This window comes from Nelumbo nucifera, chromosome 6 (assembly GCF_055504915.1).
Source record: "Nelumbo nucifera cultivar China Antique chromosome 6, China Antique-T2T, whole genome shotgun sequence".
In the NCBI taxonomy this organism is placed as follows: Eukaryota; Viridiplantae; Streptophyta; class Magnoliopsida; order Proteales; family Nelumbonaceae; genus Nelumbo; species Nelumbo nucifera.
In genome coordinates, this window is record NC_142654.1 from 42,570,995 (window position 1) to 42,597,494 (window position 26,500).

Genomic DNA, 26,500 nt, shown 5'->3' on the forward strand with positions numbered 1-26,500 from the left:
CAAGAAAACAATTGACCGAGTAGCCGACAAACCATCATCAAGGGAAAATCCAGAACCAGAATCAACACCGGGCTCACTAGAACATCCGCTAGTCTCCCCCTCGCAGTGAGAGAACTTCACAGGTACAAGCCCCTCCCTCGGGACGAACCTTGCCGCGGGCTACAGTAGGCGACCGGCGTACTTCCTCTACTTCCCGAAGAGAGAGCTTGAGGGATAAGCCCAAACCTAGCTAGCTCGAGAGGTGCAATTAGCATGTTTCGCATGTAGATTGTCAACTCGAGGTCTGAGGCGCGGGATAGAGAAGAGACCCCTCGGTTCCCCACAACAAACAACACCGAGCACACGGCGAGGAGAACCCCTAAACCACCTCGCCCTACTATTCGGAGTAAGATCGAAATACCTAACAACACAGAAGCTGGTAGTACAAACACCGCACCACCAAAGAAGCAATAGCGGCGGCATCGTAAGACTCGCCGTTCATCAGCAAGGGATGATCCACCGACGAAGCCCAGCCATCTAGCAGATTAAGGTCGAGAAAGAGAGGAGGTGAGCTCAGTGGCCACAAGAACAATGCCTGCTCTTTTGAGTCGGCCTTCCCCCTATAACTCGAGCTCCTAGCGGCCCTAATGTCGAAAGATTTCAAGGTACTACCGCTAGATAAGTATGATGGGTCCTTTGATCCTAATGATCACATAGATGCATTCCAGTCCTAGATGCATCTCGCCGGGGCCGATGAGGCTTGTATGTGCGTGGCTTTCTTCACCACATTCAGAGGAGTAGTTCAGACCTGGTATAGAAACCTCATGTCGGGTTCCATCAGAAGTTGGGCGCAGTTTGCGGACATGTTTATGACCCACTTCATCACTAGTAAGAAGGGTCCAAAGTCATAGGAGAGCCTTCTGAATGTGGTGCAAAGGGAAGGAGAGCCAATTTGAAGCTACATCAAGCGCTTCAACGGGACATGCTTGCAGATACTGGACCTTGACCCATCAGTACGTCTCACCGCAACGCGAAAAGGAATCACTCACAAAGAGTTCAAGTGGCACGTCGTGGCCAACAAGCTGAAGAACATCACCGAGTTCCTTAAGTTGGCCGATCAGTTTATCAGTACAGAAGAAGAGATAAACCAGAAAACTGATAACCAACCAGGAGAAAAGAGGAAGAAGGAACGAGCAACAAGAAAAGAAAAAAGCAAGTCCCCCAAGCGAAGAAGCAAGTCCCCAAGCTCGAGGAGTAAGTCCCCCTCGCAAAGTTACAGGTCGGGTCGGCATTCCAGGACCCCGCCAGTGGAGAGAACGAGCTACACTCCCCTGAACGCAAAGCGAGGAGAGATCTTAATGGCCATCAAAGACTCCTCTTTCGTCAGATGGCCACCCAGACTATAGGGAGACCTAACGACCAGGAACCCAAACGTCTATTGTCATTTTCATCGGGACCATGGTCACAGAACAGAAAACTATAGAAACCTTCGCAATGAGATCGAAAAACTAATCTTCCGTGGGTACTTGAAGAAGTACATTTTGCATGAGGAAAAAGGACAGGGGAACCGGTAGGGAGATCGGAAAAAAGATGCCCCAGAGAGTAGTAGACAGAACGAGCAGCCACCTCGCCCACTACCAAAAGAAAGATTGATTCGAGGAGTGATTAATATGATCATTGGAGGATCTATTGTAGCGGGGTGCACGGCAGTAGCCGGGAAAACATCAATTTGAGAACTGGAGCATGAAGCAGAGAACCCACCTAAGCGACCTCGAATCGAAGAACCGATCTACTTTACTGAGGATGATGCCCGTGGGATTTAGTATCCTCATAACGACGCCCTGGTCATGAAGATGGTCATCAATGACTTTGAAGTAAAGCAGATCTTGGTGAACTCAAGCAGTTCGGCCGATATCCTCTTCAAAGGAACCTTTGACAAGTTGCAGCTACAGCAGAGCGATTTAAAACCAACAGATGCCCCCACTAGTAGGGTTCAGCGGAGAGGAAGTCAGGCCTATAGGTTGCGTCACAGTACTAGTGGAGGCGGGCACATGGCCGAATATTGTCCGGTTCAAGCACACATTCTTGGTGGTCACGACTCTATCCCCCTACAACGCAACCATAGGTCAGCCTATTACGCATGTTTTACGCGCGATAGTGTCAACTTACTATCTCGCAATAAAATTCCTGACGGATTACGGAGTGGGGGTAGTACAAGGCGACCAGCTCGAGTCCCGGAAGTGTTATGTGGCTGCCCTTAAAGGAAAGGCAAAATTGGCAGAAGACATCGAACTAGAACAACCAGCAGACTACAATGAGGATCAAGCTGCCTCAATGGAAGAGACGGTCCACGTACCAGTGTTTGAGACCGACCGACCAAGACTCTTCAGATCGGCACACTAGTAAGCGAACCGCTCCGAACACAACTAGTAAGTTTTTTACTTGACAATTTAGATGTTTTCGCCTGGTCCACGACAGAAATGCCCAGAATTGACCCTAACATCATAACTCATAAACTTAATGTGGACCCTCTAGTCAGGCCAGTCAGACAAAGAAAACGCAACCTCACCCCGGAGCGGTGGAGGGTAGTCGATGAGGAGGTCTAAAAGCTCCTCGCCGCAGACTTCATCAGGGAGGTCCACTACCCGAGCTGGGTCGCAAACCCTGTGCTTGTGAAGAAAGCCAATGGCAAGTGGCGCATGTGCATTGATTACACTGACTTGAATAGAGTCTGCCCAAAGGATTTCTTCCCCCTGCCCAGAATTATCCGCCTGGTAGATGCGACCTTAGGGCAAAAGTTGCTGAGTTTCATGGACGCCTAGTTCGGCTATGATCAAATTAGGATGTACATAGTTGACCAAGAAAAAATTGCTTTTGTAACCGAACTTTGGCTATTCTATTATAAAGTTATGCCGTTTGGTTTGAAAAATGCTGGAGCAACTTTTCAGCGACTTGTAAACAAAATTTGGCTGAGGTGTTCGTATGAGTCCGATTGATCGTTTCAATGACTAGGCCGGTAGAAGTTATGCCCTTTGATTTGAAAAACGCTGGAGCCCTTTGCTGAGTTTCTTAACGATTGGCTTTATTAGAATTTAGGTGCGCTAGAAGTGTTCGTATGAGTTCGATTGATTGTTTCTATGACTGGGCCGATTTAGGTCATCCGTGAGTTTTCTGTTCATTTTATATTCATGGCTAGTTAATTTTGGCAAGTGTATTTCCCCATTTGTTTTGTCATAATAAATTTAAATGAATTTTGCACTCGTACCATAAATGCACATGCTATGCTACAAGAAGAGTTTTTTTTTTCTAATTTAAAAGTAAAGTCCAACTCTTGTGCATTCATAAGACAAAATGCATCAAATTTTCAATCAATCATGTTAAAAACATTACATGGTCTATTTATTTTTCATTGATTCATGGTTTTAGAAGTTTACTTTCCCAATTCATAAAATGTACTTACCATTAAAACTTCAACAACATTGAAGGTTCAATTGTGACCTATCACTTTAGTTCATAATAGATTTATTTTGCACCACAACAAAAGATGTAATTGATTGAAATATGAAAATATACTTTGTAAAATATGCATATTTTATCATTGATTGATTGAAATCTGGATTGAACCCCATAATATAAGTGAGTGCACCATAGTCGAACTTTAGATTTTCCCTGTTTTTAGTACTAGGCATGACCCCATGCTAGGTACGGGCTAGTATTCTGATTTATATTTTTACTCATTTATGCTTATTATTTTTATTTAACAATCATTTTTTTATTATTTAATTAAAGAGATTAAATAAAGTTTTATTTTATAGAGATGAGAAACGATTGAAATCGGGATGGGCCCGATGCAGTGTATCGTGTAAAACCCTTCAAATTGGTAATGGGTCATTGGGTAAGTGCATCGTGGTGGCCCACTGACCCTCCTCAGTCCTCTCCCACGCAAGTTGCCGGGGAAGATGAGGTGATGTGGCTCCCACCTTTCTCATCATTCATCACTCCTCTCGCCTCGTTAATAATCTCTAAATTCTTAAATCTCACCCCTGTCCCTAGAATTATTCAGATATTGTAAAAGGCAGGGTACGGACATTCTTCGTAATTTCTATAGAAGATCCGGGGCCATTTTATTAAAATCTGTCTGCTACAACGTTTACCCTTTTCCTTACATTATTACAAATATCCAGGTGGTCCGAACTCGCATGGGAACCGAAACTCAGAAAATGTTGTCAAGAAGAAATTGGAGTAATAAACCGGACAAGCATAATAGTAAATCACAGCAACAGCGCAAAAGAAACAAGGAGACGCTGTAGCAGCAAACAACTGAAAAAAAGTAGAGAGAGAGAGAGAGAGAGAGAGAGTGGAACAGTTACACGAGTTGGGTTTTAGGCTCTCTCCTCTGAATCGATCGGAAAAAGGAGAGAGAAAGGGAAGAGAACCAAAAGGATGGCGGAGGTGATCCTCCATATCTATGACATCACCAACAGTGGTTCTGCAAAGACGAACAACACCATTGTTCAGATTAACAAGATCTTCAAGGATGGAATCGGTTTGGGGGGGATCTTCCATAGCGCTGTTCAGGTCATTTCTCTTTCTTGCCTTCTACTTTTCTCTATTAGTTTGTAATTTTTGGCCGGTTGGTTCAAATTCTAGCCTTCCGTATCTGGAAATGATTAAGTTTTACTATTTACCCACTTTTCTTTTTGGATTGGTGCAATGGCGGTTGTTGAAGGCGGGATCTAGGGTTCCGGACTTGGAGTTTTAAGCAACACTCGTCTTTTTCGCTTTTTACCGAAATTTATGATTCTGCATAATTATAGTAGTGTTCGCAGATGTTAAACTTATGCTATTTATGAAGAAAATAAGACAATTCAAGACAAGCATCCGTGCACCCGAACTGGACCATATCCATGCTAGTTATGTGTTTGACTGTTTTCTATGGTATACTTCTGTTTGAAATTTTCTAAACTAAATTCTGTGATCTTAATGGTAAATTTTGCTGCTAGGGATGGGATTTAACTTTTTTATTGACTTCTTCAATGCTATTCCGAAGTGGACAATCTTTAGCACAAGAATCTAACCCTTCAAATTCAAAGAGACCCATCAACAAAATGTGGTTTGCTTGAGTGAGGTTTAACAGTAATTGGTATCTGAATTCAGTAGACGCCATATGAAAAAAAGAAATAAAGGAATTAAGAGCCGGTGAATGTGAATAAAATTAAAAGCTAACCAAATTCCATTAAGTCCTTTAACATACGCTTTACCATTTTTAATTTTGAGAGGTATTGTTAGTTACTTGTACCCCTTATTCAGCTTCATCAAGATCTTGAGTGAGCTAAGAAACCCAAAGCACCATATATTTCTATTTCTTCTATACTAGCAAGCGAACCCATGCAAATGCGTGGGGGTTGAATAGAAATTTGGTTAGGTTTGGGTTGAAAATTTTGGGTTTTGGCATTGATTTAGTTCCAAGCCAAGGTCCATGTTTAGGGTTGGATTGGGTTGACACTTAACCTCATCTAACCCATCTAATTTATACCCATATTTTATTAGAGAGGGTCAAAAGGGGTTGAAAGATATTTTAGAGGAAATGAAGGATTTAATGGGGGGAGGGTTTCTATGAGCATGCATGTGGGGAGAGACCCTTGGCCTCCACACACTCCTCTTTCTATTATATATATTGTTTAAATTTGTAAATATGGAAAATTTTTAATGTAATGAATTCTTGAAGGCATTCATGAAATTTATTTGCACATTTAAAACCCTAGGATATGTTGCTCTTTTTGGGAGAGCAATCTAACAGTGTATTCATTATATCCTTTCTCTGCAAGGTAAAGCCATCTAGGTCTTAAATTGTAATTCGTTTCTTTCTTTAAAGCGTGTGTCAAGGTTCAATAAAGACAACTAGTAGAAAGAAAAAATGTTGGGAGCGATTGTTTTTTGTTGTTATGAGGGCCACCAACTAAAATTTGATTGGTCTCTTAAGTCAAATCACAGTCTCAAGTGTAATTCAATCATTCATTATGGTTCCTAGCACTTCTCCCACTAGGGTCCTTGTAATTCATTCTTTTTTCTTATCAGTGCACCATCATGCATGAACAGGTTCAAATGTTCTCTGTACAACCAATTTTTGTTTTAAATTAATCTGCCACCTATGTCAAAACTCTAATTAGCCATGGCCCCACTTCCAACCACTAAAAGCTGCTATCCCTCCCCTCTACCTTAGAGATTACTCATCAGAGGCTTCTTGTGCTGCGACCTAAAGATGACTCATGTTCTTCTCTCAAATCTTTATGCATAGGCTGGTGTATGGGATGATGTTGGTACTAGAATGAGAAGGGTGGTGAAAGAGAGGTGTTAGTAAAGAACCTGAATCTAGCTGAATTCAAGTGAGAGGAACTATGCATTCCTTTTATTCAGAGGACACATTGCATCCTAAGAGTCAAGAGATTTACTTGAAACTATATGAATTGAATATGCTAGTAGAACACTGTTCAAAGAATTGGTGGATGAATTCTTGATACAATGATGCATAGTATTTAGAAATTCATATATCTTATTTGTTGTTGTAGATCTCTAAGAGAGGCGATACAATTAGATTCTAATGATCATCAAGTTTCTTCTACTATCATAGTGGGTTTTCACCAATCTTGGTGGTTTCTGAAGCTACTTTCAGCTATAATTAGTTCCTTGAATCCATTGGGTCTCATTAAGTGATTATACAAAGTATTGAAAAGAATATATGGTTGTTGTGACGGATGGCTTCACTTGGGTGTTAACCAATATCTATGGTCGCAATAACTATAGGAAAAGGAATGACATGTGGGATGAGTTATGTGCAATTCGGGGTTTGTGGGAAGGTCCGTGGTGTTTGGGAGGGGACTTCAATGTTATACAATTTTCTGAATAAACTAGTAATCCCCAACAATCCATCACGACTAGCATGAGGAAGTTTAATAGCTATATTGTAGATTGTGAGTTGAAGAAAATTCCAGTTTTATGAGCCATATTCACTTGGGCTATGTTTAGTTTGTGGGGTGGGGATGGGAAAATGTGAATATTCGAAAAATATTCCTTTTTCATTTATTTGTTTTAAAGGAAATAGGGGGTGGGATGGGAAAAACGTGGGATGCGGGATCCCAAAATCAAGTAAGTAGGGTTGCACTACTCTGTTGAGAAAATATTTCGGGTCCTATCAGAGCAGAGAGCCTTGAGAGACTCTTCTTCTTCAACATCTACCCATCCCAACGGTTGGATCTCCGACGATTTCTCTGGCCATCTCATTCAATGGTAAGATCAAATCCATCTTCTACTTCCTTTGCCTATTTGCTATTTTGTTTTTTGGCCTGTTCTTCCTTCTTTCCCATCCCTTTTTCCCCCTTAATTTGCTATTTTGTTTTTTACATCTATTAAACTAACATTTAGTCAAAACATTCTTCGTCATTAAACTAAATGTAAAACTAAGCGGGATTTCCATCTGTAAAACTAACATTTTTGTCAATTAGATTTAACATTTAGTCATTGGGTTCCTATGTTATGGACGCATTCCTCGGAAAGACGTACCATCGCCGTCGGTAGCAACAGGAATCTGACCCATCGCCAGATTAGATTAGATCATCTTGCTTGTTCTTATCTTATTCTATTGCTCTTATCTTATCTTGTTAGTAAGTTATTAGATTAGGATTAGTTTATCTTATTATCAGATTAGGATTAGTTTATCTTGTTATCAGATTAGGATTAGTTTATCTTATTATCAGATTAGGATTAGCTTATCTTATCCTTGGCAAGATAGAATTGGAAGTCTCCCTATTCAGCAAGGAGACTCCCTAAGATTAGGACTCTTGTAATCTCCTATTTAAGGAGACACCATTATTGAATGAGGATATCAAATATCCAGTCAAGAAAGAGAGTAAAGGAGAGTTAGGTGATCTCTTGAACAAATCACCATTAGGGCACCTAGATAGGTCCATCAAGAGCAGGGAGGAACAAGGGAAAACAGAGGGTTTTCCCCGTGGACCGACCCGTGACGAGATCCTATTCCCGGGCCCATAACATCCTAGATCTAACCTTTTTATCCCATTTTTTTGCAGATTGAAGCCATTGACTTTGGGGGTGATATGAAGATTTTAGATTTGGGGGAGGGGTTCAAATCTATCTTCCTTGATTGTACTTGTTTTCTTCTTCCTCCCCTCTATCTTCCTCGATTAGATTTGTTTTCTTCCCACAAAATAAACATGGAAAAAGGAATTTTCCTTTATATAACCAAACAATGAAATGTGAAAAATTCACACCTTCTCATCCCATCCCACCCAAAGCTTCCCACAAACCAAACGGAGCCTTGGTCTAACCTATAGGAAACCCCTTTGTGGTCAAAGTTGTATAGGTTTATCTTCTACTTAGCATGGGAGAATTATTGGGGAAACCTAGTGTCTAGAGCTATGCCTATGGTAACCTCAGATCATTGTCCCATAAGAATAGGTTTAGAAGATTTTATTAGTGGACCTAGACCATTTATGTTTTAGAACATGTGGCTTACCCACCCGAACATTGTGAACAAAGTAAAAACTTGGTGGAGTGAGGAGTTGAGGGGAATAAAGTGGATATGGGTAAGATTTCACAAGAAATTGCAGAGGTTAATATTCAAAATAAAAAAATGGAATAGGTTTGGGAGAATTGAGGAACAAAAAGTGTGCCTAACCTCTAGGATAGAAGAGTTGGATGAGAAAGAACCCCAAAATGGTCTATTTATGTCTAACAATGATAGAAACTTGGGGAGACAATTGAAGAAAGAATTGGAAGAGGTATTGCTGAGAGAAGACATAAGTTGGAGACCAAAATCAAGGCATAGGTGGATTAAGGAAGGGGATGGAAATACAAAGTCCTTCATGTTGTGGTAAATGGGAGGAGGAAAAAGAATTTTGTATCTAAGCTAGAGATAGGTGGGGAGATGCTCACAAATAAGGAGGATATTGCCGGGAAGTTTGTGGACCAATTTAAATCAATTTATAGAAGACCCTTGAACGAGAGTCTAGAAATGGAAGGGGTAGATTGGCCAAGATTGGATGAAGAGAAGATTAGTTGGTTAGAAAGGAATTTTGAGGAAGATTAAACGAGCAGTGTTCTTAATGGATAGATCAAAAGCTGATGGGGATCAACTTAGTCATATCAAAAGAGAACCAAAGCTGCTCCTATGCTCATTTGGCATCATTATGAAGACGTGGGGTCCACATGAGAGCTGGGTTAGCAATGCATCAACTTGGGAAGACCCTAGAGTCTTCAATCCACCTTAAGATGTTTGTGTGGTTAAGCTCTCTGCTGGACAGGACTTATTTGGTTTTCTTACATTTTTGGACTGCAAGGGTATTTTTTTAATTTTGCATGTTTAGTGGGTTATGTTTGGGAACAGGTCTTAGTCTAGTAATTTCCCTTTGTTTGGATTTATGTTTGTAATTGTCCGGGGCAGGTTTAGTCTAATCTAGCTTCTTTTGTAAGTGGCTTGTTAGGCAAGCTAACATGGGGGGCAAGTGTCTTCCTTTAGAATCTTCTTCTTATTAAGCTTGTAAGTCTCATTTGGGGAACAGTTTTGTTGATGAACAAAGAAAGTTTATGTACAGAATTTGGTATAATTGCCAAGTTGGGGGTGTGATTGACTAGGGTTGATGAACAAAGAAAGCTTGTAAGTATCTTCACTCTCTTCTCTTCTTTCTCCATTAGTTCTTTGTTTGTGCTACACACTTAAAGCTAAAATGGTTGCCAGAATAGTGCTGATTCACAAAGATCCTGCATTAAAAGCTCTTGGTCCAGATGATTTTAGAATTAGCATTTTACTTAGCTGAGGTATCAATGTTGCTTTCTTGGCTCTAATCTAGAAGAAATTTGACACTATCCATCCTAAGGACTTTAAGCCAATTAGTTTGGTGACAAGTATCTATAAAATATTGGCCAAGGCTCTCTCTCTAAGGATTAAAGAAGCCTTCCCTTCCATCATTAGTCAGGCCCAAAGGGCCTTCATTTGAGGACGTCAAATAATTGATTGGACCTTGATTGCAAATGAATGTGTGGACGACATGAAGAGATTCAAACAAAGAGGTTTCGTATGCAAGTTGGACCTAGAGAAAGCCTATGACCTAGTGGATTGGCAATTCCTATTAGAGGTGTTGAGGAAATGTGAGTTTGGGGAAAGGTAGTGTAGTTGGTTGGTTGTGTCAGTAGTCGTTATTATTCCATCCTAGTAAATGGGTGGTATGGGATTTTTTTTCTAGTTCGTAGGGGTATTTGACAAGGGGAGCCCCTTTCATTTTTCCTCTTTACCTTGGTAGCCGATGTATTCAGTCGAATTGTCACTAGGGCTAATAGGGAAGATGCCATAAGGGATTGGAAAATAGGAAGAAACCAAATTCCAGTTACCCATCTTCAGTTTGCAAACAACTTAATGATTTTCTGCGATGGAGGCTATAGTGAGAGGGTGGGAAACTTAAAGGAGTTGATTAAGGCCTTTGAAGAAATTTTCAATTTGAAAATCAACTCAGAAACTAGCTGCATGGGGGGATGGGATGAAGTGGTGAAGAGTATTCATTGGTGCTTAGAGAATGGATGGGATGCTTGGTGCATCAAGGAGGGCTAACATGGCAACACCTTGGAAGGCAATCCACTGAGTTCTCCCACAATTCCTTAATTGAGTCAGGGATGATATTTGTTTTGGTACTTCTGTTCGGTTTTGGGAGACACTTGGGTTGGGGATCTTCCTCTGAAAGACCTTTTTCCATCCTTTTTTTTCTATTTCTTTGTATAAAAATGAGGTGATCTCAAAATTCCTTCTATGTTAAACCCGTAGGCCTTGACTTGGGATTTTGGTTTTTGTAGAGGGTTAAGGGAAGAGGAAGTTGAGTGCTTGCCTAATTTGCTTTGCCTCCTTGAAAAGGTTTGGTTGGATCCCTTAAAGCCAGATAAGAGGATTTGGGCCCCTCATGCTGAAATCCTCATTTTGATACATACATTAAAATTCTTAATTTTGATAATGGCCACAAATATTTTTATGCACCATTTCAGAAATATTTGGAACAACATGGCATTATCCATCTCTTAGAAACTGCTCGGTCCCTTTTGCACCATATGAATGTACCCAAACATTTTTGAAGTGATGTTGTGCTTATAATCGGATGCCCATGTCTATCCTTGAAGGTTAGTCTCTGTTCTTCGTCTTGTTCCCCACTTTGTCTTCTTTCCCTTTTACTCCCAAGATTTTTGGATGTGTGTGTTTTGTTCACAATCTTGGTCTTGGAGTGGACAAATTAGATGTATGATTTATTGTTTTTTCTTGGTTATTTTAGGACCCAAAAAGAGTATAAGTGTTATAATCCTAGTTCCCGATGTTCCTTTGTTTGTCTTGATGTTACGTTCTTTGAGATTGTTCCGTTTTTCTTTGGGTCATATGCATCTCTTCCTTCTCCACCTCCACTTCCAATTCTTGTTGAGGACCCCATTTCTCTTGTTCTAGTTTTGACCAAGCCCTTGCCTCCAGTGCAGCTTCCTACTGAATGACCACCCATTAGGCAAGTGTATACGCATTGACATTTATCGGCTCCTCCAGTTTCTTCACCATTGACATATCTGGCAGTTGTTTCCGCACTAGTTTTGCCCCCTCTTTCTGACCTTGATCCCATTGCCTTACAAAAGGGTAAATGTAGGTGCACTCTTCATTCCATTTCCAATTATGTTTTTGTGTCTCACCTTTTTGCTTCCCATTGGTAGCTTGTTTTTCTGCTATCTTTTGTTTCTATTTCTAGGAATATCCAAGAAGCTCTTACCTCTCCCAGGTGGCTCCAAGCAATGGAAGAAGAACTCTCAGCTTTGGCTCATAATCATACATGGGAGATCTTACCACTCTTCGTCTTGGCAAGCATGTTATAGGTTGTAAGTGGATATACATTGTCAAATACTTACAAAATGGTAGTGTAGAGAGGTTGAAGACTCAATTGATTGCAGAAGGTTACTCCCAATTATATGGCATTAACTACACAGAGATCTTCTCTCCTGTTGCTAAGATTGGCTTAGTCTGTGTTTTGATCTCCCTAGCTGCTATGTATGATTGGCCTTTCTTCCAGCTCAGCATTAAGAATGCCTTTTTACATGGTGACCTTCTTGAGGAGGTCTATATGGAGCATCCACTAGGGATTGTTGCTCAAGGAGAGGATGGTAAGGTGTGTGTAAGAAGGCCATTTATGGACTTAAATAGTCTCCATGTGCATGGTGTCGTAGATCTAGTGAAGTGAAAAAATTTGGCATGAGACAGTGTTAGGTTTATCCTTCAATATTTAGCTATGATTCGTGTGTTGAGAAGATTTAGTTGGTGGTATATGTAGATGACATTGTTATTACTAGTATTGATAGGTTGAAGACATTTTTGCATTATTACTTCCAAACAAGGACCGTGGTAAGTTAAAATATTTTTGGGGGATGGAGGTAGCAAGGTGCAAGGTTTAAAATGTCGATGTCGATGGAAATGTCGCTTACCAAAATATTGGACATATGTCGGAAATGTCGAGGGGAAATATTGTAAAGATATTTTGTAAAATGATAAAAGAAGCATTAATACATATTTCTAGACTATTATCTTATTCCCAACCATTATATAAAGCTAAGAAACTAAGTTCAATAACAAATTAGTAAATGATGACTTACTGATTTATTATGCATTTTGATGTTTTTACAAGGTTATCTGATATTTTCTTTTCCTATTTTTAATTCTGATTTATTATAAATTCTAATATAATTACAAATTAGTAAATGATGACTTACTGATTTATTATGCATTTTGATGTTTTTACAAGGTTATCTGATATTTTATTTTCCTATTTTTAATTCTGATTTATTATAAATTCTAATATAATTATTTTACACTGGTAAATAGAAATACATTTATTCTGATTTTTTTAAATATTAAAGTTATAATACATTATGTTTTATTATAAATTTAATAAATTGATTCTCCTTTTTGTAGGATTAGGATTATGATAAATTCTGATTTCTTATAAAACTTATTGAATTTATTATGATTTTTAATACTAAATTTATAATAAATTATGATTTAATATAAAATTTATTAAATTTATTCTGATTTTTTATATTAAATGTAGAATATGGTTTATTATAAAATTTAATAAACATTTTCTGATTTTAATAAATATTTTTAAAAATACTAACTAGTTAATATTTTATTACTTGAAAAATATTTTATGTTTTATATTATAAGTAATTAATATATTCTTTTGTTTTTATATTTTGTTAATTCTGTTTTATAAATATTTTATTTGAAATATTAAATAGAAATTATTAATGGAATAATCTTTATTAATATATTGTATTATATTAATATAATATACTAACATATTATATTTTTAATGTACATTAGTCGACATCTTGTCGACATGATAGGAAAAACTGTATTTTTTTTGGTTATTTGGACCGATTTGGTCGACATTTCCTAGATTTCGGAAATGTCGACCGACATAATGTAATTTTTATATTACCATCCATTTTCATGTCGGCGAGCCTCGACATCGACATATGTCGGGTGACATTAACGACATTTGGCGACATTTGAAACCATGGCAAGGTGTAAGCGTGGTATTAATCTCTGCCAAAGGAAGTATGTTCTTGATCTATTGGAGGAGACATGTTTGTTGAGTGTTAAACCAGCTGAAACACCCATGGAATTGAATGTCAAGTTGAGTAGTGATGTAGGTGAGGAGTTTGAGGATCCTGGAAGGTATTGGAGGTTGGTGGGAAAGCTGAATTATTAGACCATTACTCGGCCAAACATAACTTTTGCAGTTACTATAGTAAGCTAGTTAATGTAGAATCGTTGGGTTTCACATTAAGATGTAGTTTTAAGGATTGTCCGGTACTTGAAGGGAGCTCCAGGTTGTGGCTTGTTATATAATAATGAGGGAAGTCTTGAGATAGAATGCTACATTAGATGTTGATTGGGTTGGTTCAATATTTGACTGATGGTCCACTACAGGGTACTGTACAATTTGGTGACATGAAAGAGCAAGAAACAGTGCTGAAGCTGAATATAGAGCCATGACACACTACATGTGAATTAGTATGGTTGAAGAATCTCTTACAAGAGATGAGGTACACAATTGATAGCCACATGAAGCTGTATTGTGACAACCAAGCTGCAATAAGGTGCTCAATGGAGTAATACATACTGCATATGTAAACACAGGAAGTCAATGGCTAGACTTGTTCACCAAGGGGTTGAGTTGATTACATTTCTAAGCAACTGGGACTATATGACATATACTTACCAGCTTGAGGGGGAGCGTTAGAGTCGGCTGTACATTTAGTCATTTTATTTTATATGAAGAGTGTGTTGTAATGTCTTTTATATTCTGGTTTAAGTACTATGTCCTATAATTAGGGGCATAGGTGTCTTTGTATCTTTCAATCAGAAACATATAAATAATACCTGGCCGACTAGAGATCCTTCTTCTCTCTAGTTTGAACCAGTTTTCTCTCCTCTTCTTTCTCTCTTCTATGCTATTATTCACTTCTATTCTAGGGCTGAAACTAGTAACACTGGACTTGACCTAAGGGCTTTGCACTTTTCCCCGTGGAAAGATATTGTTGGTATCTTGCCTGCCTTCTCTCCTTTCATTAAGTATGATGCTTGTGTGGGTAATAAGATTCTTTTTTGAGAGGACTTGTGGATTGGGGAATCTCCCCTTAAGGATAGATTCCCGAACCTATATTCCCTTTCTTTGAAAAAGTTTCAATTTATCTCTTCTTTTCGTGTTTCTGGGGATTCTTGGGATCTGGGACTAACGAGAGGTTTGAATGACTCCGAAGTGGGTTTGGCAGATGATCTTTTTTTTTTCTTCTAAGCTCAGTTTTTCTAGACCACTCTTCTCCTAATAATAGAATTTGGACTGAACCTTTTTTTTTTTTGATAAGTGATTGAATTTTATTCAATAAAATCAATAAGATATTACAATACAGCCTTCCCAAAGGAGGGGCACGAGCTTCATTTTGGACAGAACCTTCTACAAGTAGTTTTTCTTATTCTTCATTTTTCAATGCTACGGTCCTCTCCCTTTTAACCCGGTTACCTCCTTTCTTGTTAAAGAAGTATGGAGCGCTCCGATACCCCCAAAAGTAGGGATTTTTGTTGGGAAATGGTTCTCCAAAAAATCAATACCTTGGAAGTGCTTCAAAGAAAGAGACCAAATTGGTGCTTGTCCCCTCGTGTCTGTAGCCTTTGCTTGAGGAATGGTGAGACGGTGAATCACCTATTAATTTCTTGTCCTTTTAGTGCTCTAATCTGGGATTGTTTCTCCTCTATCTTTGATTGTAGGTGGTTTCCCCCCTCAAGCGTAGCGGAATTGTTTGACCCTAGCTTTTTCTGACAACCAAAGAAGAAAGGAAGGGTGATGTGGAGAACAACGAGGGCAACTATCTTGTGGGCGGTGTGGGAAGAGAGAAATAATAGGATTTTCCAAGGGAAAGAAAAACCAGCTCCTGAAGTTATTGAAGGGATCACCATCAAGGCAATACATTGGCTGAAAACTCTTGACTTGTTCAAGGATGTCTCCATAGATGATTTGACTAGAGCCTGAAGTATTTTAGCAAGGTCTTCTACTTCATCACTTATCATACAAGCAGTTTGGTCCCCTCCTTTGCAGTGTAATGTCAAACTGAACTTTGATGACAACTCTCTTGGGAACCCTGGACCTTCTGGATTAGGGGGTGTGTTCAGAGATGCGGGAGGAAAAATCCTAGCTATGTATTCTGGTCCAATAGGTTTGGGGGACTCGCTTAGAGCTGAAGTGTTGGCTCTCCTCCAGGTGCTCAGATTGGCCAAACAATTGGGCTTTCAACAGTTAGAAGTGGAGGAAGATTCAAAATTATTGTAGGTTGGCTGTAATCAAATAGTATGGGAACGTGGTCCCTTAGGCAACCTATAAGGGAATTATTGAGCCTCACAAGGGAGCTGGGCGCACAAGGAGGTCAGCAAATGCTTTAGCTGACAACCTAGCAAAGCAGGGGTGAGTCAAGTGGTTTTATTTTGGGCAGTATTGTAAGTTGTTTTTTTATTCAGGGGTCACCTTTCACTTTAGAAGGTCACAGTTCTTCTGGTTTTAACTAATGAAAGTTACCGTTTTCTATAAAAAAAATCAGTTCTGTAACAACCTTCTTTAGTTGTTAATAATTTTTTTGGCATGCTCTATTAAATACTTAATATATTATTGTATTATGTCTGAAATTAGTGTTGGTTTTAAACACCGGGTCCCTCAAAATTTACCAGATTCATGATCTTTAAAGTGATGGACAAAAGTACTTGCTAAGCTAAAAATCTAACTGTGGCCTTAGTTACAAGTGATCCTTGTACTGACTACTGATCTTTTTCCTTCTGTTCATTTTGTGCAATAGCATATGATATTTTCTTTTTCTGGAAAAATTTCATGTACTTCCATGTTTTTCAAATTTGCCATGCCTTTTCATTAGCAAATGGTTGCTTGCCATATTTTGTTTGACAGGTTTACGGAGATGAGGAGTGGTCATTTGGGTTCTGTGAACAAGGCACTGGAGTTTTCAGTTGTCCTTCCAGTAAGAATCCAATGTATACCCACCGAGAACACATTGTCCTTGGGAAAACTAATTTTCCAATATTCAAGGTAAATCAGATTCTGCGGGAGCTCAGCAGAGAATGGCCTGGCAGCTCATATGACCTATTATCGAAAAACTGCAACCATTTTTGTGATGAGTTCTGTGAAAGACTGGGGGTGCCAAAACTTCCAGGTATTATGCTTTATTTTATTTTCCTATGTTTTCAATGAAAATGTTATCTTATTTGCAATTTTGTTGTATTCTCTGAAGTTGATATAATAAAATAGGAAATTAACCTAGAATTTAGGGTTTTTTGTCAACTTTCATCACCTAGGCCCTCCACTGTTACCTAGAATCACCCATATGCCTTGACAGTTTTGGTATTCTGTTTGTCAAATTAACGTGGTTAAGTTTTTCTTATAGTGTTTTATTTAATTTTATTTTGTTGATGGCATGCTTCTGTTATGAATTATGTTGCTAGTGCATGTCTAACTGAACATTTATATATTCCATATTGAATTCGACATGATTCTTTTACAGATCTTTCCTTTTTAGCAGTTCTTAACTGGTTGCGTCACAATCTGTTTGAAAAGAGATTAGCACAGAACTCATTTCACATCTTCAAATTGGATATTTGTGCTGATGGAGAATAAACTCATCTTAGCCTTACATTATTACCGCTAGCCGATAATGTAATTTCTGTTCTCATCAAATTAAATCAGGTCTAACTGTTGATAAAAATTCTCAAACGAAAAAAGAAAAATGTTATTTGTACATTTTAAAAATTTCTCAAGTTGTTCAGAATTATTGTTTTATGTATAATTTAGAAAACTAAGTCAATTTTGTTAGGAGTAAACTAAGTTGCTAGGTATGTTCATTCATTATGATTTTGGAAAGTGAGGCAGAATTGAAACAAACGTGACTGAGGGTATGTTGTGGATGTGTTCGTGGGGAGGATGTACCGCCGCCGGCAGCAGCAGTGAAGAGGGGCCCACATGGCAGCAGCTTATCTTATCAGCTCCTTAGCCAGCAGCTTATCTTATCAGCCAGCAGCATATCTTATCAGCTTATCTTATCTTATCCTTAGCAGTCTCTCTTATCTGTTCTTACTTTATCTATTAGAAGAGTAGTAGGAGTTTGATTTATCATAGGGAAGCCTTATCCTTCCCAAGTAGGAGTCTTATCTGTAAGCAGTCGAATTCAACAAGGAGTCTTCTTACAAGGAGGACTCTCACCTCTTGTAATCTCCTATTTAAGGAGCTGCGATTTGAAAATAAAGGCATCCAATTTTCAGTCAAGAAATGAGTTGAGGAGAGTTAGGGTGATCTCTTGGACAAGTCACCCCTTAGGTCGCCACGATAGGGTCTGCACGCAAAGGGAGGGGCAAGGGGAAGCTAGAGGTTCTCCCCATGGACCGACCCGTGACGAGATCCTACGCCCGGGCCCACAACAGGGTAGTTGCTGTTTTGGTATCAGAGTCGAACGTCATGGGCGATATGGAGCAGCTGTCATCCAAGGTCCACGAATTGGAACACTGACTCGTGGAGAACCACACAGAAGTACGAGAAGTCAAGGAAGATGTCCGGGAGCTTCGTCGCCTACTAGAGTCGTATTTCTCCACCAGGGAGAGGAGCCCTGAAGGGATGACAACCACCAACAGCTGCCGACCAAATTTGGCGGAATCATCCGGCGAACGACAGATCGCCGCCCCAACAGCAGCAGTCATCCCCAAATATAGTAGGCTGGAGTTCCCTTCGTACAGCGGTAGCGGAGACCCACTAGGATGGCTATACCGCTGTGATCAATTCTTTCGCAATCAACGTACGAAGGAAAGAGATAAGGTCAGTCTGGCCGCGTTTCATCTAACAGAAGAAGCACAACTCTGGTTCTACCGAGTAGAGCAGGAGGAACCAGGGCTCAACTGGGACCAATTCAAGTCCTATTGCCTCCCCAACACTGGAGACCATACTTGTGGGGAAGATCCTTCGTCGTCAAGACAAATCACTATAGCCTCAAGTATCTACTAGAGCAGCAGCTTACCACTCCACCTCAACAGCACTGGGCGAGACAGTACTTGGAGGTTTTGTGTGGATTACAGAGAACTCAACAACAGAACCGTCAAGGACAAATTCCCGATTCCCGTGGTAGACGAACTGCTGGATGAGCTCCACGGATCTCAGTACTTCTCGAAGCTAGATCTCAGATCGGGATACTTTAAGGTCCGGATGGCCCCCGAGGATGTGGAGAAAACAGCCTTCCGAACGCATCATGGTCACTTCGAATTTCTAGTTATGCCGTTCGGTCTCACCAACGCCCCATCACACATTTCAGTCACTGATGAACGAGGTATTTCGGCCCCACCTTCGCAGATTCGTCCTAGTATTCTTTGACGACATCCTAGTCTACAGTAAATCATGGGTTGAGCACGTACATCACCTATTGACTGTTTTGGAACTACTGCGCCAACACAAGCTCTTTTTGAAGCGGCCTAAATGTTCTTTCGGGGAGCGCCATGTTCTTTATCTAGGACATATAATCAGTGGGCAAGGTGTCACAGTGGATGGCTCCAAAATCCAAGCAATTCAGGATTGGCCCAAACCTCAATCCACCAAGGCTCTCCGCGGGTTCCTAGGATTGACTGGGTACTACCGCAAGTTTGTGCAAAATTATGGATTATTGGCTGCCCCACTAACCAATATGCTAAGGAAGAACGCATTCCAGTGGGATGAAGCAGCTGACGCCGCCTTCGCAAACTTAAGGGATGCACTCTCCTCCACCCTCGTGCTGCAGTTACCAAATTTTGACCTGGAGTTTACGGTCGAATGCGATGCATCCGGTATAGGTATTGGAGCAGTACTACAATAGCAAGGACACCCAATAGCCTTCTTTAGCCGCAAACTGGTTGACCGACATCTAAAGCTACCGGCCTACAAGCGCGAGTTGATTGGACTAGCTAAGGCCGTGCAACACTGGAGGCCATACTTGTGGGGAAGATCCTTCGTCGTCAAGACAGATCACTATAGCCTCAAGTATCTACTAGAGCAGTGGCTTACCACTCCGCCTCAACAGCACTGGGCGAGCAAACTACTCGGGTTTGATTTCTGGGTAGACTACATGGCGGGGTCCTTAAATCGGGTCGCAGATGCCCTGTCCAAACGTTACGAAGATGCTATGCTCCTTTGTGCAATTTCTCGGCCCCGCGTCACCCTGTTAGAAAGCATTAGAAGCACGCTGCCCCAATCATCGGAATGGAAGGACCTCGTTCAGAAAATACAGTCCGGAACGACCAACCTGAATTGGTCCATTCACGACGGGCTAGTACTATACAAAGGACGGATATATCTCCCAGCCGACTGTTCCTTAATTCCCTCCGTCATCTCCAGCATACATAACTCCACACATGAAGGCATTCAGAAGACATTGCATCGCATCCAAGCCGATTTCCATTGGCCTGGTATGAGGACTTCGGTTCGGGACTTCATCCAGAATTGCTCCACGTGCCAACAACAAAAATGGGAAAACCTGCATCCGGCAGGCCTTCTCCAGCCTCTTTCACTCCCAACACAAATCTGCGCTGATATCTCTATGGACTTCATTGAGGGCCTACCCAAGGTCGGCGGGAAATCGGTCTTATTCGTGGTGGTAGATCGCTTTTCCAAGTATGCTCATTTCATTCCCCTGTCCCACCCGTATAGCGCGGTTTCAGTTGCCCACGCCTTCTTTACACATATTTTCCGTTTGCATGGGCTACCTGAATCCATCGTCAGTGACAGGGACCCGGTTTTTACTAGCACCTTCTGGAAGGAGCTGTTTCGGTTGCAGGGTACAACCCTAGCCTTTTCCTCCGCCTACCACCCTCAGACAGACGGGCAAACAGAGGTGGTAAACCGAACAATAGAGATGTTACCCCCGTTGTTTTGTGGGCGACCAGCCCCTGGATCCCCTGGACTGATCTTCAAGACGCATATCCAGATCTCGAGCTTGGGGGGACAAGCTCGTTGCCCAGGAGGGGTGTAATGTTGTGGATGCGTTCGTAGGGAGGACGTATCGCCGCCGGCAGCAGCAGTGAAGAGGGGCCCACATGGCAGCAGCGTATCTTATCAGCTCCTTAGCCAGCAGCTTATCTTATCAGCTTATCTTATCTTATCCTTAGCAGTAGTAGGAGTCTTATCTATTAGAAGAGTAGTAGGAGTTTGATTTATCTTAGGGAAGCCTTATCCTTCCCAAGTAGGAGTCTTGTCTGTAAGCAGTCGAATTCAACAAGGAGTCTTCCTACAAGGAGGACTCTCACCTCTTGTAATCTCCTAAGCTAGAGGTTCTCCCCGTGGACCGACCCGTGACGAGATCCTACGCCCGGGCCCACAACAGGGTAGTTGCTGTTTTCTACTTTTCTGCAGCCTGAAGTTATTATTGGCTCTTTTCTGAACATGGAATGTGGATGGGACTCTGAGATAGTGATGACTGATGACCAATGATCATTTATAGTCCAAATCCAAGTTTAAGTTTAATTCCTTTTTTTCTTTTTTTATTTTCCTTTTGTCGTGTGTAGATGCAAACCAGCAGACTTGTGTCACCTTTGCTCTCTTTGCTATTCCTGTGGGTGGGGGTGGAGGTTGTTTCTATTATATTCATATTCTTACAGTGAGGCATGTTACTTTAGTTTCCTAGTAAGGGTGATATTTTTAAATCCCTTTGAGTGCTTGTACTCATCATCCATGACTATGGCAATATTTGAATGAGGAAGACCACTTGTAGATTTTGTACCATAAGAAATAGACAGGAGTTTTGAATACATGTTACCCTGAACAAGTCTAAGGTGAGTTTGTGAGGGGAAAATTATCATGAGATTGGTTCCAAGTATGACAATATAGCAATTAGTGTGGTGCTTTTAAAAATGAAAATAGTGACTTGAATACATATTCTGCACTCAACAACTACATAATTCATATGTGGATGATAAATAGTAAGTGGTGGACTGGAAGTGGAATTAGCCAATCATCTGTTTGTACACTATAGGCTGGCCAAAACAGTATAGGGAAGGTTTATAGGCCTTTTAAAAGGTGGATGGTTGCTTCCAAGTTATGCTGGAATCACTGTTGCATGAACTTAAAAGGATTACCCAAAAAAGGGAAGGTGATATGGAGTAACATTCCAGTAGCAATATTTTGGAATATTTGGAGTTAGAGAAATTCACACATATTCAAGAACATGGCATGCAGTGAAGAGGAGTTGATGGCTAGGGAATCTGGTACTATTATCTTCCGGGCATCTATATATAAAGAATTTTTTGGAATAGCTCGCAGTTCTGTTTAGGTTTTTGAAAATATGTATGCTACACTTACAAGTCCTATTGTAGAGTGTTGTAGAGTTTTTATACACGGGTGCATGTTTTTGCTATTTTATTAATGAAGTATACTTTATCATCAAAATAAATAAATAAATGAGCGGTGGCAACCATACATGCGTTTCCTCGTTCTTTTACATCAAGTCTCTTCTAATGCAATATGGGATTTTTCAGATTGTTTAGGACAATATTTGCAAACAGAATCTATAATGAAAATTGTGACATTGGTTTTTCAGAAAAGTTGCAAGATTAATTTTTTCATTGGCTTCATTTATCTTGACAATCTATTTTAGATTATTTATTGGATAGAAAAAGATGACATTAGCTGCAGTCCACTATGCAGAGCATGTTCTAATGAAACTTCTTTCTTTAACAGCTTGGGTTAACCGGTTTGCCAATGCTGGTGATGCTGCCATGGAAGTAGCTGGAAATACTGCATTACGAGTAAGGTTCTTTTTCATGTTCTTGGATTTTTTTTTGGTATAACCTGTTTCTGGATGTTGGTTGATATACTTTTGGCATGCCATATCCTTGTTGATTTTTATTATTCCTCCTTCAGTTTTTTTGTTCTCTAACAAATTCTACTCCCCATTCATCTGCTTGTTCTATGTGGTCACCACCAGGCCTTGGATTTATAAAGTTAAATTTTGATGGAAGTAGTGAGGGTAATCCAGGTCCATTAGGTGTAGGTGTCTACAAAGATGAGAATGGGAAAGCGACTGCAATTTATTTAGGTCCCATTGGGGTTGGGGACTCTCTAAGAGCTGAGGTTTGTGCTATACTAAAAGGCATAAGGAAGACAAAGGGGTTAAGTCTACAAAAGCTAGTTGTTGAAGGGGATTCAAAGTGGGACAGTGTATGCCCTTAGCTCCAATTAGATTGATGTACAAATACATTTATTGTAAATGAATAAAAGTACATTATTGTTTCATGTTGGTATTGGTATAGTTCTATGAAATTACCCCTTAAATTGAACACTTATGAGACTCGTGTTAGTTTATAATGTTCTCAGCTGTTAGATAGACTTTGGGGGTTTATCCTGCCAAGGCTGACATTGATGTGCTACAAAGAAGTTGGTGCAGCTTGTCTTAGCTACTAGAGTTAGACCCGAAACACATGTAGTGTGTATTTGGATGAAACACTGAACCCGAACCATTTTTCAGTTATGCTTTGGACCTTGGAGATTGATGGACAAAAGTGAAAAGTTACACAACCCCTAGACTTGATTATGGTGCTGCATTAGGTGTTGGATTAGACTATCTTTGATATGCCAATCAGTGAGATCCATCAAGGGTTAAAACCTGGGTATGTTGGGGTAGTATGAAAATTCACTTGTGTGATCATAGTGATAGGATCGGTCCCTTTGTCGGACAAAGTGAATGATAGGGTTTACACTGTATGGAAACCTAAACTATCGGCAGTGGATTTTAGCTGTGTATGAGAATTCACTGTGTGACCATAGTGTTTTATGAAAATGTTTGCAAAATGTTTTAATTCTTGGGATCCATCTGAATAAAGATTGTGACAACCTTGCAGTCGGGGGAGAAGTCCTTCCCTATCGGGCAGTGTTTGATCATTATGGGCCAAGAGGTTAAGTGTAAGAGACTATTAAGTGTTGATTACTTGATGGGTTTTATCTTACTTAAGTCCATTATCCCTGGGTTTTTAAAGGATGGTTGGATTCAAGGATCATTTAAGTGTAAATTTTGGGCCCATATTGTGCCCATAGTGATGTGTTCAGGAGTTCACTGTGTTTAGTAGTGAATTCGGCCAAGTCTTTTCATAGAGGGTGGGCCGAACCCATGTGGATTTATGTGTGGTCATTGTGGGGTTCCATGCCATACAAATTAGGCCTAAGTTGGTCATGCAACACCCTTGGGTCATGAGCCTTATAGCTGATGGGCCTAAGGCCCATAATTAATATGATTAATTAACCTGCCACATGACAACTTTGTCATGTGACATGGGGTGAATTTGGGTATGGAACACCTAATCTTATAAGAAGATTAGTATATCTCTAATTAGATTCTAGATCTAATCTGGATTATCTCCTAATTAGATTAGGAGATAGCTCCATAAGTGATTATAAAAGAGGGGCGGATTAGTCCAAAATAGCTTTATATTTTGCAGTTTCTAGTTCTCTCTATACCCTTTTGTCTCCTAGTTTTTTCCCAGTTCGACATTAGCTATCAAGGACTAATACAGATTAGTTTTCTTTTGATTTTTTCAAAGAAAAATTTAGAGGAATTTCAGGCTGACCTTCCCCAGTTCGATCCAAGCAGTTGGGTTGCAGTTTTGCTAAAAATTGTGTTGTTCAATCAACTTCACTTATACACTGTGCCATCTTCCATGGAGGCTGGTTTTAGGATTGATTTAGGCGTGAACTTTCACCATGGGATCTGCGCTTGTGGTATCCGTATCAGGTACAAATCTCCCTCTTTGTTTGGTTTCAAATCCGGTCCGGTCTAGTGCAAGACCGATCCTGAAAAATGTAGTTTCTCAAAACATAGGCAATTCGATTCCCAGAAGGATTAGGAAATTTTTGAAATTTCGCCCAGCCATCTAGCATGGTTCGGCCATCCATATGATGGATCCTAACCCTTTCAACAATTTGACAGTATGGCTTGGATTTTGTTATATGGGGTCTTTTCTTATGTGTCCCATTTCAAAAGTTTAATTCAATCATTTGGTCCTCTAGGGCAGCCTTTTTTGGTTAAGGAAGTCTGGTGTAAACCTATTCCACCAAGGGTTGGGAATTTTTATTGGGAAGCATTCTTGGAAAGATTCATTTGTAATTTATTTTAGAAAAAGAGACCTAATTGTTATATATCTCCTCATTGGTATGTTCTCTGTAAGCCTATGTTATATACCTTGTGCCACAGCCTATCTCTTTGGTGTGTTCTCTGCAAGCCTATGGGTGATTTACTTAACATAATTCCCTAAGCTTTTTGCCCTTTCAAATCTCAAAGGTGAAACTTTCTCTAGAATGGGAACACTTTCTCCTCAAGGAATAAATTGGGATGTAAGCTTCAAAAGGGGCCTAAGGGAAAATGAATATGCTTTTCTTATCCACCTACTTGGTCTTTTGGAGACAGTGTTTTTGGATGAAAACCTTGAGGACTCTAGAATCTAGTCAGCTTCTCCTGATGGTTTCTTCTTTTGTTCTTTTTTCAAAAACCTTACTTTTCCTACTTTAGGGGTAGACTTCTCAGTGAAAGAGATTTCATGTAAGGTTATTCTACCTAAAATTCAGGCCTTCAATTGGAAAACTTTCCTTGGAAAGATTAATACTTGTGATACGTTGTAGAGAAGGCCTAATTCTTGCCTTTCTCCTCATATGTGCTTTTTATATAGGGCTATGGCGGAACTCTTTCCCATCCCATTTATTAATCTCTTGCCCTTTGTACATTGCATTTGGGAGTATTTTTGTTATTACTTTGCAAGGAATTAAATTTTGTCACATATTGGGCCATATCAGCTGATATGTATCTTATCGGTGACCCTCCGATATGCCCCTATACTAAGTGTTAGTGTCTGACCTATTTTCAGGGGTTAGACAAGCCTAAACTGACCCCCTGAACTGGTTTGAAAAAAAAAACAAAAATAATAAAAAATAATAAAAAAACAACTAAAGATACAGGCCGATATGCCCCATCTGGTGTGTATTGATATTTTGAACCTTGTTATTTTGGTTGCAGGTGCCCCCCCAACCCCAAGATATGGTTGGTATGAAAAGAGGGAAGATATTGTGGAGAGTTACAAAAGGGGTAAAAACCTTGGACAACTTAAATGGTATCTTTAGAGCGTGGACAGAGGTGGCACAATCCTCTAGAGAAAAAGGAAAGATAAGAGTGGAATGAAAACCTCCAGAAGGGAACAAAGTAAAACTGAACTTTCTTGGAAGCTCCTTTGGAAATCTGGGTATGGCAGGAATAGTTGGTGTGTTCAGGAATTCTAAAAGCAGGATACTGGCTCTATTTTTAGGACCTATTGGAATGGGGAACTCATTGAGGTCTGAATTTTTTACTTTACTGCAAGGTCTTCGATGAAGGTGGAATGGGATTCAAAGTTAATTGTTTCAATGGCTAACTGTAACAGACATACTCTGTGGACTCTTGGACATGCTTTTATTGATTCAGAAGCAACTTTAGAGTGAGTTCATAAATGCTGAATTTAAATGGGGTTGGCAGTCCTGTCTCCTATATGTAAATGAATGTCATAACTCAATCCCTAAAAATAGGGGTGCTCACAGTTCGGTTAACCGAACCATGTGCACTTTTTTTTTAAACCAAACCGGTACCACCGGTTTTTCAAAAACCGTGAACAAAACCGAACCAAAATCAGTCAGGTAAATGGTCCATCAGTTCGGTTCCTCGGTTTTTATATTTACAATATATATTATAAATACTACAAATATATATAATTTGTTATATATATATTATAATGCATGTAAATCTATAGATAATGTAATATGTGTATTAGAAATACAGTATATATAGATATATGTATATGTATGTATGTATATATACTAGTAAGTGTGCACGTGCTTTGCACGTGGCAATTTTT

General features: G+C 39.9%; 1 protein-coding gene across 1 annotated transcript in view; it reads left to right on the forward strand.

The window, feature by feature from the left end:
- Window positions 1-4,181: 4,181 nt before the first annotated feature.
- Window positions 4,182-26,500, forward strand: part of LOC104611523 (uncharacterized) — a 30,439-nt gene continuing 8,120 nt past the window's right edge. The window contains exons 1-3 of the mRNA XM_010278605.3: window positions 4,182-4,557; window positions 16,521-16,782; window positions 22,311-22,378. Coding sequence (XP_010276907.1) covers window positions 4,423-4,557; window positions 16,521-16,782; window positions 22,311-22,378 — 465 coding nt within the window. The 5' untranslated portion in view covers window positions 4,182-4,422. The remainder of the gene's footprint in view (window positions 4,558-16,520; window positions 16,783-22,310; window positions 22,379-26,500) is intronic.